This window comes from Mya arenaria, chromosome 4 (assembly GCF_026914265.1).
Source record: "Mya arenaria isolate MELC-2E11 chromosome 4, ASM2691426v1".
In the NCBI taxonomy this organism is placed as follows: Eukaryota; Metazoa; Mollusca; class Bivalvia; order Myida; family Myidae; genus Mya; species Mya arenaria.
In genome coordinates, this window is record NC_069125.1 from 37833641 (window position 1) to 37849305 (window position 15665).

The 15665-nt window shown below is 33.6% G+C and overlaps 1 protein-coding gene across 1 annotated transcript; it reads left to right on the forward strand.

Moving 5' to 3' along the window:
* The first annotated feature begins 1251 nt into the window (after window positions 1-1251).
* Window positions 1252-15606, forward strand: LOC128232347 (protein pelota-like). The gene is made up of 12 exons (XM_052945853.1): window positions 1252-1404; window positions 3330-3422; window positions 3981-4131; window positions 4632-4722; window positions 5486-5649; window positions 6550-6610; window positions 7172-7212; window positions 8248-8368; window positions 9114-9234; window positions 11008-11079; window positions 12073-12179; window positions 13647-15606. Exons 1-12 carry the CDS (start codon window positions 1364-1366, stop codon window positions 13721-13723), a joined length of 1140 nt encoding a protein of 379 aa, XP_052801813.1. The 5' UTR covers window positions 1252-1363; the 3' UTR covers window positions 13724-15606.
* Window positions 15607-15665: the final 59 nt, after the last annotated feature.

Here is a 15665-nt window from a genome sequence, read left to right on the forward strand (position 1 = left end):
TATACTTTAACCGTTTAAGCGATAGTAAATATTTCTTCCTCTCTGACCATGACTGATATACTAGCTGGTCTGTGCTGTATGTTCCATTTCTGAAATTAATTTCGAATCTGTGAGACAGCGTCCCGGTTAAAGGCTTAGCCATGTTATACAACCACGGTCATATTTCATGTTCAAGCATATAGTCATTCTGAACAAATGGGAACCCTTTTTAAGATGAACTCCGAATTGAATGCAGCTGGATGTTAGTTTGAAATGTTGGACGGTGTATGTATGGTTATACATGTAGGTTCGATCCCCACTTGGGCTCTATTGTTATATGGATCCGTGTTTGACTCTATATGAAACGGCAAATAGGAAATGCGCGAGTTCTTCTTATTATCATTATCTATATAGGACAGTTATATTTAATAAATTATATAATATGGCATGGGCTGAGCTAATTAACAAATCCTGAAACAAACATACCGCATAAGTATAATAATGTAATGATCTTAATTAATATAGACCGATACAAACAACAAAACGGTGAGACAAAAACATACCATGACAGCGAGGTCCGTTAAGTTCATGTAGGTAATTGATTTTATGGGACACAATACAAAGAAATATACATCTTATTCTTATTGTACAGAATACGCACACACCTAGAGTCTGTAATCTTTAGTTGTGACCTATGAAACCCTCTCTGACTCTCTCGTCAAGTCGCTACGACTATGTTTATACTTTTATTAACCAGAAACATGCATGTTAATTAAATATAATTTGTTAAAAGAGCACGTCTACTTTCAGCAATACATGCTATCACATAACAACTATTTGAATCTCACTTGCAATGCCGTAAGAAAAAAGCAAATGCCTTAAAATGATGTTTCTCCATCCAAATAAATAAATGAACATTACAGAAGTTTATAAATTATAGTTTGAACTACTCAAGTCAGAAACCGAAATCAGAATATCCATAAGAATTATTCTTGGTCCCAGGTTTAACATGATCAAGGCTAATTTGCCCTGTCCCTTTTTAATTTTTTGCCCCCTCATAAAAGTATCAATTCTACGACTGTAAACATTTTTTTAATCTTTTCCAGGGAAGTTTTAATGGCCTGATAACACGGAGCCGTTTTTACAATATTTAAGTTTTGATTTGACTGGTACCCTACGTTACTTTTTGGAGAAAAGATAATGAGGGTACCAGTCTAGTTTTGATTCTGTATAGTACGGTGTCATTTTAAAATATAGCCAATGAGAAAGCTTTTTATGAACCAAGTTAGGAACCGCATCTTACGAATTGCCCGGATGAGGAACTGGCATTGCATCATGAGTTGACATACACGTCTGTTTAATTATTGTCGACCATAACTTCACCATGAAGCTGGTTTCAAGAGATATTGATAAATATGGAGCAGGGTAAACAATGGACAGCTCTTTCGTATATACGTTATTGTAAAATTTATAAATGCTAATAAACCGAATTACGGACACTACGGACCATGGACATTACGGACCAGACATTACGGACCAGATTTAGGGACACTACGGATCAGATTTAGGGACATTACGGACCAGATTTAGGGACATTACGGACCATCTTCGGAATCTTACGGACCATGATTTAAACATATTATTCACTTTTTAGTTTTTAATTTGTTAATAAATACTTGAATATGAGTGCTCAGTATGACATTATATCTTCCATAAAACTGTGAAAAATCCTTTGAAGTTCGAATAGATCAATGTTTCAATATAAAATCTTGTGAAATTCCAAAAGGTGATAAAGACCTATGCATTTATAACAATTATGTGAAAAATAATGAACGAAAATTGAAAGATCGGTAGTTAAATCAGTTAAAAGCAACAGAAGAAATATTTTCCAAAACAGTTTATTTCCCAAAATAAATCGAGCAGAAATATTTATAATATTAATAGTTATAATTATCCCGTAATTATCGGCGGTATATTACAAAAGAAACAAACATTATACTGACAACCTTTAATTGGCTATCATAAAAGTGTGAAAACCCATTGTGACATCACAATTTCACTGAACCTTTCAATTAAAACAGATGAAACGGACAACAAACAAATATGACGATCCAAAGTTTGTTTCAGAAAACAATCGATCACATATGAAAACATTAACAATCACATTTACAATTATAAGATAAACACATATTTCGTTCATTATTATTCAAATTATTAATATTTAACATTGGAATTTTATGGGATTTTTCGGTTACATTAAAGATAATTGTCATACTGAGCACTAATATTCAAGTATTTATTAACAAATTTAAGACCAATGAGTGAATAAATAAAAAAAAATGTTTAAAAACATTATAAATGATGGTCCGTAAGTTTCTGAAGATGGTCCGTAATGTCCCTAAATCTGGTCCGTTGTGTCCCTAAATATGGTCCGTAATGTCTGGTCCGTAATGTCCATGGTCCGTAGTGTCTGTGACCCAATAAACCGTATAAGATACCAAATGTCGTATTAGAAGTTTTTTACCGGTAATTTGTATCGACGAAAAGTTGTGTCAAATTTCTACCATCTGACAATGATGAATATGGCAGAGTATTTTGCTCTGATTCCAATCATTATCTCTGCAAAACAATATCCAAAAGCCCCAGGCCACAATTTCCGCCAAACATTTAACCGCTGTCTAAAAATGTCAGCAGTAAAGGAAACATAACCTAAGGCCTAAAAAATAAGTAAAAAATAAATTCAGTATTAAGTATTCATAATTGTTTCAAAAGCACACATAACTAAAGTCAGTGGGTTTTTTCAACTAAAAAACAGAGCTGAAATTATGCCCCATTCACAATCACATAATCTCAAAAAGTATACTTTTCACTAAAAATTCTCTTATAAGTCAATTATTAAATATGTGTTATTATGCTATTTTAGGCTGTTCAAAAAACTTCAAATAGAGCTAAAATATTGATAAAACATATGTTAGTAGCAGTGTAGTTGTTTGAAATATTTATGGTGTATTAACAATTTTATGCATATTGTCGCTACAGTACTTTCACAATTCCTAGAGCCACTAACAAAAAATTGTAAGAAACACTGTAAGCTGTCATGCTAGCAGGCGATCCCATCTTTGATCTCTAGACTGGCTGTATTCACTTCTGAGCCTTTGACACTTGCTGACTTAAAATATATCTGATCTTATTCCACCCATTTAAAAAAAAAAATACTGAATATTAAAAAAGATACTCTTGTGTCAGGATAATAAAATGATGAACCAATCTATTATGCAATTTTATGTTAATCAGTGCAGTAAATACTGCGTAGACATCATATATATAGACAAGAATATTTTATTTTTCAGGTATGTTATCCTGGTCCCTGAGGAAGCTGAAGATATGTGGCATGCTTACAACCTTGTCTGTGTAGATGATACTCTACAGTCCACAACTATCAGGTGATAATATGACTGTGATTTTATTATATACATGTTTTAAGACGATAACTTTTAATCCATCAAGGGTTCCCCCTAGGTTCTAAAAAGTTGTTGCCACTGCTTGCCCTAATTATCGGATTTGTTGTCGCACCAGCAGATGCGCTTGATTTATGACAGTGGCAGACTCAATTATCATGCAGGCCGCATGGGCACTCATTTCATCATTTTAAGAAAATATTTTCAAAAAAATCATTGTCTCCATAAATTCGCCAAATTTGAAAAGTTGTTGCCACTTTTGCAATTTTGTCGCAAATGGCGACAATGGCAATGGCCAGCAGGAACCCTGCCATAAAATAGTAGTAAACATAATTATTAAGTTAAGGTATTAGATTTGTAATCTGTATTGAACATGGAAAAACTTCGTGTAAGAAGCTATTTAGTTTTCATATTTAATTGTTTAAAAAATAAATGTTTTCATTAAGATTTGAGATTGGGTGCTTGGTTTCAAGTCTCCAGATTAAAGAAAACTTGTTTTCTTCATTATACTTCAGTGTGAGTGTAAATTGTTATTCTTTGCAGGAAAGTGTCCAATGAAACAGCGACAGGCAGTGTTAGTGTGAACAGAGTGAGGACAACTCTCACCATCCGGATTGAGACAATTGAATGGGACACACAGGGATGTGTTCTGAGAGTCAAGGGCAGAAACATACAAGAAAACCAGTATGTTAAGGTAAGTCATCCGGCTTGGTGATGCCATTAAAAAGAAAATTAAAATGAACATTAAAGCCTTGTGTGTTTATGTTTCTATTCCAAAGATTTGTAAGTGGAAGACTAGTCTAAATTATTGGTGGAAGATATTTTGACTCATGTTATATAGGAATTCTTAAACTAAAACAGAATCAATGAATTAATATTTAAAAAATATTCCTCATCACTGAGTGTCATATAATTATAAGGATTGGTCAGTCAGTCTCAAAAATGTTTATGGACCAAGGCCCAAGGTGAGGTCCATCCACCTTTTAGGGCTGACTTTCCGATCAACTTTATTTATACATTACAAAGAAGGGACATGTTTATGTAAGATATAATACCTTTTTATAAACATTTATAATTGTAAAATCCTTCATATGTGCACTGTGAAATTACAAAGATGGGTCGTCCATCAGATATTTCACTATTCATATCTGAAGTTTTTGAGGTTCAGTTTGGTAATTTTATTTTCCATTACAGTTGGGTGCCTATCACACACTTGATTTGGAGATGAACAGAAAGTTCACTCTTGGAAAACATGAATGGGATAGTGTAGCATTAGACAGAATTGGTGAGATTTACATTGTTACTTTGTTCATATATTTAAATTGGTCTGTTCAAAACGAACCCCTCTGAGTTTGTTTTTTTCTTCTTTAATAAACTATTTTAATCTATGGATTAAATTCTCCATTGACAAGTAGAAGAAAATAGAGATGGAAAAAACAGCCTCGAATATGAGAAGTTAAATGAAAAATGCAGCTAATCCATGAAGACATCATTTGTAACAACATGCCATATGTCTATATTAAATATCAAGTCATGCAGAGTTGTTTGTTGATATAACGGCCTGCATTAGATGAGCATGCAAACCACTGGCTTTTTAAGCTTGTCTGTTTATCAAAGAATAAAGTTGAGTTATTGTCATAGCCTTGAGTTATTGTTATAGCTGTGGTTTTGCCATTGTCTTCTTTGCAACGCAGAACTTGTACATCGGCCAAAACTCACAAACCAAACAAGATTTTCAAAGAAATTTGATGCACATGTTGCCAGAGACAATACCAATATGCATGGCCCATAGCTGTGGCTTTAATAATTGTTAAGTAATGCCTCTTTTTCGACTGTTATACAGCAGACGGGGCTAGGCATTGGCTCCGCGGCACTCTTATTAATTTTAGACTTCTGTTAATTTTTAGGTGGTAATTTAGCAAGTTCAGAGTGATATTGGTATGTTATACAGTTCAATATAATTCTTTCAAAGTGTGCTGAACCATTGAATATCGTTTGATAATAATACAATGAATTATTATCAACTGCAGCCATTTTACTTCTTACAGAACTAGCATGTGATGCAAGCCAGCATGCTGATCTTGCAGCCATTGTAATGCAGGAAGGTTTGGCCCATCTGTGTCTGATCACCGCAAGTATGACCTTGATGCGGGCCAAAATGGAAACCAACATACCCAGAAAAAGGAAAGGCAGTTGCTCCCAGCATGACAAGGTGATTAAGTTATATATAATGCACAGGTGAAACTCTTTAGCGGATTTCTTGGAATTTTCTTTAATTCTTAACAACTACCATAGTGTATTTGGTTTAGATGTTATTTAAGGCTCTTAAAATGCTTCAACCCCAGGAGCTTTGTTGTGAGACCCCCCACCAAGGTGCTGGCCTGGACCCCTGCATAAAGTTCAGGAATTCTTGCTTCCAACTATTCTCTACCCGTATAATTATTAAACATTGACTTTTTATAGTTCTCTTACATGAGCTTGCAAAATGTATTGATAGTTTAACAGGTTTGCCTTAATACTGATATAATTTGATTAAAAACCTTAAATAGGAACAAAACTTGGCCCCAATTTTTTTAACAGTCTTCTATCTCTTATAACAGGATCAAGCTACGCTGACTTTTTTGTTTGGTTTTAGCTCTTCTGGCTTAAGGCTTGTGTTTGTCAGTTCCTTGTGAACCCGATAAGGTCTTAAGTCTTGATACTATCTCAATCAAACTTATACATTTGTTAGATTTCCATGAGAGCTCAGTGCCTTTCGACTTACCAAGAAGGTCATTCCAGTAGAGCGTAGGCCCTTGTTTTGTATAATTTGTGTATTATTCAGAATTTCTCATTTTGATGAGTCCTTGGACTTGGAAAGAAAAATATCTCCATGATAATTATGATAGAGCATTTTATTTTTATTTTAAGTCAAGTTTTAGTAAGTCATAAAAGGTAGCTTAATGAAATAAGGTTGTTAAGCTTGATACTCAAAAGGTTCGAAACATTTTAGCCAAACTAAATATGTGGTGAATGCTCAATAAAAATTAGAATGAATGTATACTATATTGTTGTTACTTTACTGTTTACATAATCTAGTAATACTATAAGTTTGCCTTTTTTTCCATTTCAGGGATTAACAAAGTTCTATGACCAGATAATACAAGCCATTATGAGACATATAAATTTTGATGGTATGTTTTTGTTTCTTTGCTGTTCTCTGATACTGATAATTATCCGAGGTCACATGTGGAAGATTGTTTGTATTATTATGTTGATATATTTTTACATAATTATTCTTTTCAAACACCGAATGCTCTCAATGATACCAAATCGATTGGGAGCCCCCTGTATTTATAATGTTTCTTAGTGACAATTTTTCGAATTTTTAACACTTAGAGGCTTTATGAATATGGCCCCTGGCATCCAAAATTGAAATATTTGAGTATTGGACACCTTAATTCAGTTGATTAAAAAAGCAATGTTATATAATAAAATCTAATTTCTTTGTATTTGTGTGAATCTCTGTTCATTCGCAATTTCTCTATAACCCACTTTAGGGAACCAATGATTAAACTAAAGGGAATGTTGGCAGTCATTTTGGAAAGTTGCTTTCTAGAAGTGATTCGTCACAGTTTGTCTGGTGATCCCATTGGTGGAGAATTACCATACACACTATGTTGAATATGATAACTCAGTCACATTTCATTGCTTTCTAAATGATATACATTTATGGTTTGATTTTTATATTTCAGTTGTGAAATGTGTTTTAGTAGCCAGTCCTGGATTTGTTAAGGTACAGACATCTACTTTCTCTGCTTCCTTAGTGTCTATATACTAGTCAATGAGCATGCGCCAACCAATAAAAATCTTAGGTAACTGAAAATAATTAATTAATGACTTAATGGAACTTTGGCGTTGTTTTTTTTTTCATCCTAAATGATCAAATCAAAATCTGTTCAGACGAACATTGTGGAGGAGACATGAGCATAATCACTAAACTTTCATTTATATTTATGTTTTTATGTGTTTAATTTATAAAATCAATTTACCTATTAATAGTGGCAAATACAAATGTACTTGCATTTTGATAATGCTTGGACTTGGCACAAGATTGGCATAACTATAACTTCTATTTTTACATTGAGTAAGTTTTTTTCCTATCTGACCAATTTGTGCCCAATGCTAAAACATATACCTTTTTCCAAATGTGAAATTAAATTCCCAATTGTATGTTTAGAAAAACAATGGAACCCCTAGCCATTTTTGTATGGAATAGTTGGTAAATTCAGAAAGAAAAAAACTTTATCACATTTTTCTTTTATCTGTTTTGTCAATATTTTAAAGCATTCCTGTTCATTTTCTATGCAAAGTTCGAATTCTGGGTTGGTCAAAATGACACATTTTTCCCAAACCTCATGTCCTTAATGGTGAGACAAGGGGCGAGAGTGGTCTAGTGGTACAGGTGTCCGCCTCTCATCCAAGAGGTTGTGGGTTCGATCCCCACTAGGAGTACTTTCTCATGGCCTCTCAAAAAGGACACAGTACTGGTTTCTGCCCAGGAAACGGACTCGAGAGTGATCTTATAAGCTATCAGCTTTCGTCTCAATCGAGCTAAAATAAATTAGTATAAACCAATGGTGAGACACACCCCTGGGAACTACGTCTGCCTTGTGCTAAGCCTTCGAAAGTCAATTATGTAATTAAATCCGTCTAGCATATATGTATACAATCATGTACAAAAACATTATTTCATGAAAGGTTTTGCATGTATACTCGTACATCTGAAGTCATATTATGCTAGCTTAAAGAAACTTCTTTATAATTACAGGACCAGTTTATGGAGTACATGCTCCAACAAGCCTTAAAACTGGACTACAAAGTGTTGTTAGACAATAAATCAAAGTTCCTTTTGTGCCATTCTTCATCTGGATTTAAACATTCTTTAAAAGGTAAGATTTGTTGCTTCAAATGTGTTTCACATTGATAATTATATAATTTCATAGCAAACTGGTAAGCTGTTTATTTCTTAATCTCTAGACTAGCCTTTAAATATTGTATTGCACAGTTGTTTTACAATAGTTTTTAGCAGTATTAAGAGTATACTGTTTAGTGGTTGTATTTTAAGGTATATTTATTTCTGAGTTATAAAGACAAATGATGGAAAGACAGCAGCAGCATAAAAAATAACAAAAAAATAAATATAAGGCGACTATAAATTAATTGCTAGATTTATTGACTTGACTCAAATAAAAATGTTGAATTGGGGTCTGTACTTGTGTTTTGGTCCGATACTATCTGGGAATGGGTTAATTCATACCAGTTGGTGTTGATATAAACATTCTCATGTCAAAAAAGGGGAATTGTTACGATCATGTTTGTGGATTGCCTAAAACACACGTATGTGGTCGCTTATGCAATAAGAAAGAGCATGAACACATATTCAACAGCGAAAGAGTCATTTAAGCAAAATAAAAAATAAATGTCATCCCTGCCCCCTTTTAAAAAAAAATCAATGAAAATTTTGCAATTAATTTTTTGGCCTTACAGAGCTTTTACATGACATCAAAACGTGAGTGTTAGTCTTTGTTAGTTAGTTGGTGTGACATTGAGGGGGATGGGGTCAAGGTCACTATTACTTGAAATGGTTTTGGCTCTGTTGTCAAATTGTCTAACATTAATAATATGTTTTAACAGAGGTGTTACAGGATCCTTCCATAGCGTCCAAACTGGCAGACACGAAGGCTACGAGTGAGGTCAAGTCTCTCGATGACTTCTATCAAATGTTGCAGAATGACCCAAGCAGAGCCTTCTATGGGTAGGTTCTAACACTGGTATATGCTTAATAATGCAATGCCTTTGTGTGCTTATTGTTTGATATGGTTAGCAGTGTTCGACACTAACGGGGTCCCGGGATCCCGAGGATACCAATTTTTCAGGAGGGACACCTGAACTTCGAAGTCCGGTATTCCGTCGGGACACTTAAATTTTTGACTGATAAACGCTAAATATCAATAAATAAGTAGCATTTAATTAATTTATTACCTAAATTCGGGCTCCCCTAAATTTCTTGACAGCACATGTCAAAACGATATTATTAATTATCATTATCGGACTCATCAAAGCGAAAGTATAGCTGACTATTTGACTATAGTTACGTCATGAATCTATAAATAAACAGGTCATTTCACAAGGCGCATGCAGGTTAACGCTTCCGTTTTGTTGTTTATATTTTAAACAAGGTCAGAGCTGACAGAGATTTATTATCGGTAAAATACTTATGTGGAATTGTTTTGCTTATGTGTCAGAACCGCCCAAAAAGATGCCAACTCTGGTGATACCTTTTATATAATATGATACGACCTTTGAGTATTAACAAAGTTAACATTTACGACACAAAAGAACAGCATCCTACATTCAGCATTCTTTGTTAATTGGCATTCAACTTATTAATATTCTTTGTTAATTTTAAAGACATATATTTTATGCTTTGATAAAAAATAGTAGAAATAAAATTTGCAGGGTTTTATTCATTAATTCAATCAATTTATAAAATTTTATGATTTTTTGGCGCGAAAATTAACAAGTATACACAAATTTTGGTCGTCTGCTCTTCCAGTATGCACTACGACTGTTGGACAGTCTGATTGATTTATCAACAGCTCTACTAAATATTGATTGGAGTTTTCACAAGCCAGATGTAATATTCCTACAGTTTCTTAATGAAAAGCACCGACATTTGACAAGACCCTGAACCATGATGTATTTTATGCGTATTTTCCAAAAATCTAAAAATAGTAACAACATCAAGTTTTTGTTTACATTGTATCCATCTCTGTTTTTGACTGAAAACAAAAGGGACTTGACATTCTCCCGCATTTGAACCCAATCTACCAACTTAGAGACCAAAGTGGAAGGGACTCCTAATGTCAGGAAGGGACACCTGATTTCAAATGTTGGTGTCCCTTCGGGATCCCTTGGAAAAATGGTTAGTGTCGACCCCTGGTTAGTGAGCCTTTTAATGACTAAAATATTTCTATTTGATTTGTATCTTGTGAGTTTTTCAAAGAAAATGTCTTTGTGCAAAACCTTTAATCTTAATCATAACTCGAAAAAAATGTTCCAAGATTACCCATTCAAGCATGGTTTGCATACTGCCAGAGACAATACGCATATTTATAGCAAGGCACATAACTCTGACTTTGATAATTATTGAGTTATACTCCTTCTTTAACAGGAAAAACAAGAACAGATAAACGTTGGTGTTCGCTCTATGGTGCCTTTTTGGGGATATATTAGATTAGGGAATCCAATTACAGTCAAACCTTTATTAAGTGGCCACATTGGGGAAATGACCAAAGTGGCTGCTTTAGACAGGAGGCCACTTAATACAGGTGGAAATTTTCAGCCACTTAACTTTGTTTAAACAGAGGATATAGGAAAAACTAAAGTGGGGGTCTTTTAAAGCAAGTGATCCTTCAACCAGGTTTTACTGTACTTGGTAAATGGTCAGTTTAAGGGGTTTACCGGCTTGTGCTCTGGATGCTTAAAATCACTGCATCTTTAAATGTGTGTGAATTTGGTGTTTCAGTATTAAACCGGTGGAGAAGGCAGCAGAAAACCAAGGGGTGGAGGTACTGCTTATATCAGATGAACTCTTTAGGTAACTACATGTTATATTATAAGTATCTTCCATGGCCGAGAGTGTAAGATAGGTTCATTCTGACCCGAGCGTAGGGTGTTTTGCGGAAACGAGGTTTAACGATGAACCTATCTTACACGAGCGGCAATGGTAGATGCTTTTTCTCCTACCTCAGCTAAACAAAATTAAGTAAAAATGTATTTTTTGCTTGAATTCTTTTGTGCTTAGTGAAAATAATTGCGTATGGATATGCGATAGCACTTGGTTGTCATGGATATGCGCGCAATGATCGAGTTAATGTTAATAGTCAAATCTGTCTTTTTAAATAGTTCTTAGGAGAATGAAGCATTATTTCTTGAATGGTGCGTGAAAACTGTTTTATGGTGACATTTGAAGCGAGAAATAATTAATTAGCATTCTAAATATTACCATAAGACAAGATTTCCTTGATGATACTGACGACAGTCTTCAACAAGGGAGGTAATTACAATGTGGTGACCATGAAAAAGGAGTTCCATACAGGCATTTTATCTTCGCCCTTGTGCAAGATAAGAATATCTAGCATGGTTAAATTATTGGATCTACTTATCTGAGGTGGGAGAAATGTAAATCTTCATGCAAAGTTAATGCAATATTAAGGTCATCAGAAATGTTGAATGCTTGATGCAAACTTGGATACATTGCAGCATTATAGGTTTTTTTTTTTAAAGGTTTTCTTGTTTTCTTATTTGCATAAACAAAATAAGTAATTTGTGATGTTGCCATTATATTGCTCTTGGTCAAAAGTGTTTTAATTACTGGCAATATAATCTTTTTCCCAATCATAGAAAATATCAATATGTTTGATTCAAATCAAAAATAGTATGTTTCAGTTCATTTATAGCCAGAGACTCGCCTTACTGCAGATCTTTGGATTGATGGAAACGACATCAGTATTTTAGTATGGTCGACACCCTTCAGAAGGCTAAGGGGACATATGGACTCTTCTTAATAAAAACCATTTCCCTATTTCAGGTCAATGGATTTAAAGAAGCGACGTCGGTATGTTAAGCTGGTTGACACAGTCCGTGAGGCCGGCGGGGAGGTGAAAATATTCTCAAGCCTACACGTCTCTGGAGAACGTATGCATTTATATTCTCAATCTTGATCATTTTGTCTCATTTTAAGTCTTTGTGCTGCAGCTGTCACCCTAGTGCAATTACTCAAAAATCGCATAAAGAAATAGTAGATACCAAGATATTGCATTACGGTTCGCTGTTGTTTTTTTATTTGTATTTATATAGCCTGTACGTTCTGGTAGATATAAAGCTGTAATGTTATTCAGAGTTGTCCACATCTTTGCATGCTGTGTCACATTTACATGTCTGCTTTTCAACTTGAGCATTTGTTATCCAATCTTTACCAAACTTGGTAACTTTGTTTATTGGCATAATATCGCAAAATCACTGAGTTAAATCAACAGGTAAATAACTGTAATAAATCTGGAAATATGGCCTTTGAGTTATAATTTTACCAAATTCATTCTGTTTGATCTTTTAATTAGTAGATCTTATCCAATCCTTACCAAACTTGGTTTAATATAATGTTTATGGGCATTTAAGCTCAACTGAGTTTGATCAACAGCCAGATCACAGTGTTCACTCTGGAGTTATGGCCCTTTAATTGTCAAAAGTTGACCAAATTCACTTTGACAGCTCAATATGAGCATTTGTTATCCTATCTTTACTAAACTGGGTAACAACCTTGAAGGGGGTGATATCTTGAACAAGTTATGTCAGCAGCCAGACAACAATATTAATTTTGCATACATTAGTGAAACATATTGCTCTAATAACGTTAGTTCTACTCTTGATTGTTTCATTTATTTTCCATTCCAAAAAGTGGGCACTCAAAGCATTATACTCTCAGGATTCTAGTTTTAAAAAAAGATGATGTTCTGACCTTGCCTTGTTCTTTTAAAAACCACACCATAACTTGGAAGCTTTTCAAAATTTTAATATTTAAATTAGTTACCAATTTCACAATCACAAAATGCATGTGTAGAAAATGTGATTGAAATGACCCTAGGTTAATTAAGAAAAACAAATAACAACGGGCAACCTATTCAATTTCGTTGAGTCTTCCATTCCAGCTTACTCAGATGCATGCTATAGGGAATTTATGGCTCATTATTTGATAATTTACCGGTTCTATTAAAGTAGAGGACATCAGTAAAAACAATTTTTCCACTTAAACACATGGGCACCAGGCGCCATATTCATCAAGCTTCTTAGCCAAAAGTTTATTAGCAACAAATATTTTTCATCAAATTCTTATGCATTTTATTCTTTGGACCATTTTCTTGCTTATATTCATATGCTTGGTGTAAAAACATAGTAAGTTGTCTTTAAATTCAGTATTAAAAGTTAATAACATTCACTATGATGCTTTATGATAAAGTATCCAGTTTCTTAAAACTGAAAAAAAAGCTCAACATGATTGACACTAATTCTGAGAGCGCTTTAATAGATTAATTTTTTTCATTCAACCATTGGTTAAATTTTGAATTCTGAAATTATTGACTAAACATGTACCTATAAACATTTCAGAGCTGGGTCAGTTGACAGGGGTGGCAGCCATTCTGCGATTCCCAATGGATGACGAAGAATCCGATGACGAAGATTGATGACGGCTCAAATCTTTCTAGATCCCTTATTTATTATCACATCAACAGTATTGTTGACTGCTGTCACTTTAAGAATCAGCAGTTAAGAAATCTGTTTATGTTGAGATATTTTTAACAATGCAACAATTTCAAATTCACATTCTTATTCAGAGTCTCGAAACTCTGTGTAAATATTTAAGTGAGCTCTTTATTTAATAGATAGTGCAATGTTATTTGGAAATAATTTGTAGTTACTGGTAGTAATAAATCATTCTGGTTTTAACATTGAAGTAAGATTTCAATTGCAACCTCATGCTAAAAATTGATCTGAATTCATGGTTATGATATTGAAGTCTTCAGTATTTATTTTGTCTCAAGTAATGTTGTGATCACAGTGTGATTGTCAGGATTTTAAATTAAACTGAGACAATCACAGTTGATATCATAATATTTGACATCTTGTTGCTTCTTAAGTAACCAATAGCCACTCTCATTTGTCTCGCTCAATGCTATTACCGTATAATCCTGAAATAATTTTTGTTTCACGTAAATACCTTTCATAGGATGATTTGTTTTACTTAAGATGGTATACTCAGTAGTTCATAGATATATAAAGGTAATTTTTCCTGTTTGTTAGAGATTAATTCAATCTTTATTTGAAAAGATGCATAAGGGCAGCATGCTAAGCAAGCAAGTGTTGAGTCTTACAGCTGCACTCTCACAGGTTGATTGATTTGACAATTTTTTTTATTTTTTGTCTTTGAATGAGCCAATTTTTGTGTAAATGTCTGGAACCAGTAATATAGAGTGCTGACTAAAGATCAAATCACAGATTATCATATTTACGTTTGAAAATTGATCTTTTATGGGTAAAGCTTAATTAAAGCTTTAAGAAAAATGAATTTTTCGCCCTTTTAACAAACAATTGAGATCTGTTATAGTGTGAGTTATCTAACAGACTGGCATTGATGCCAAAATAAGCCGATTATGAGACAAAAAAAACCCTGTCAATCTGCGAGATTGCAGTTTTAATTCTAAAGAAGGTTTTAAATCAACTCTAATAAATTATACTTATTTGGCCCCAGATGTTCTCTCGTACTTTTAATCTTCTTCGATAATAAGACATTGTCCTATCGATAAAGAACGTAATGGCAGGTTCTTCAGTATTTAATTGTATGCAAATTCACTGCTCCAAGCTCGACCTTGGTGGAAAATCTTGTATGTTACACTCTTACAAGGGTCCTGTTTTTCTCGTTTTTATGTTCTCATCTCCATTTCGGAGCAAGAATATCATGAAATTTCTATGATTTCTGTCAACCTTGTTGGCCCATCTGTTATTTCGAAGAATATTAGTTGAGGTATAGTTATAGCCTTTGTGTTGTCAGCTTTGTCGTTTTGCATTTAAGATATTTACATGAAACTAACGAGACCCATAAATAATTGTTAAGAGTGTTAGAGAGTTATTACCCCATGAAATAACAGTTTAATGTTTGTTGGCTTCTTGTGTCTGATGTTTTGCCTCTGTTTTGTTTTATTACGAGGAACACATTTTTACAGGTGTTATGTTGTTATAAAAGCCTTGGTGTCATTGGCGTCATCATTGTGTCAAATCTTTAACCTTGGTCATTACTAAATAAGCATAGATATTCAAATGAAACTTGCGAGACCCATAACTCTCATATTATAAGAGTTATGCCCCTTTTTTATTTAAAAAGTAAAAGATGCACTTCGGCTCCGTGGTGCTCTTTTGTATACTGATTTGTTTCTGTTTTGTTTAGTTAATTGAAGTAAAACTATGAGGAACAGATTTTTACCAGTCTTTTATTGTTATTTATTTGCTCATTAAAACCATTATTATGAATTAAAGCTCACCGTAGAAAACGTACAATGTTTAAAATGGTGCAATAAAGATAAAACAAACTAAACTTGTGTTATTTTTAGCTTGTTTATTTTAGAAAATAGA

Excerpts from the sequence above, each read along its gene's own strand:
- LOC128232347 (XM_052945853.1), top strand. The coding sequence starts at position 1,364 with ATGAAGCTGGTTTCAAGAGATATTGATAAATATGGAGCAGG. Across the intron at positions 4,723-5,485 it reads TGTAGCATTAGACAGAATTG|AACTAGCATGTGATGCAAGC; the intron begins GTGAGATTTACA and ends TACTTCTTACAG. Across the intron at positions 12,180-13,646 it reads CCTACACGTCTCTGGAGAAC|AGCTGGGTCAGTTGACAGGG; the intron begins GTATGCATTTAT and ends TAAACATTTCAG.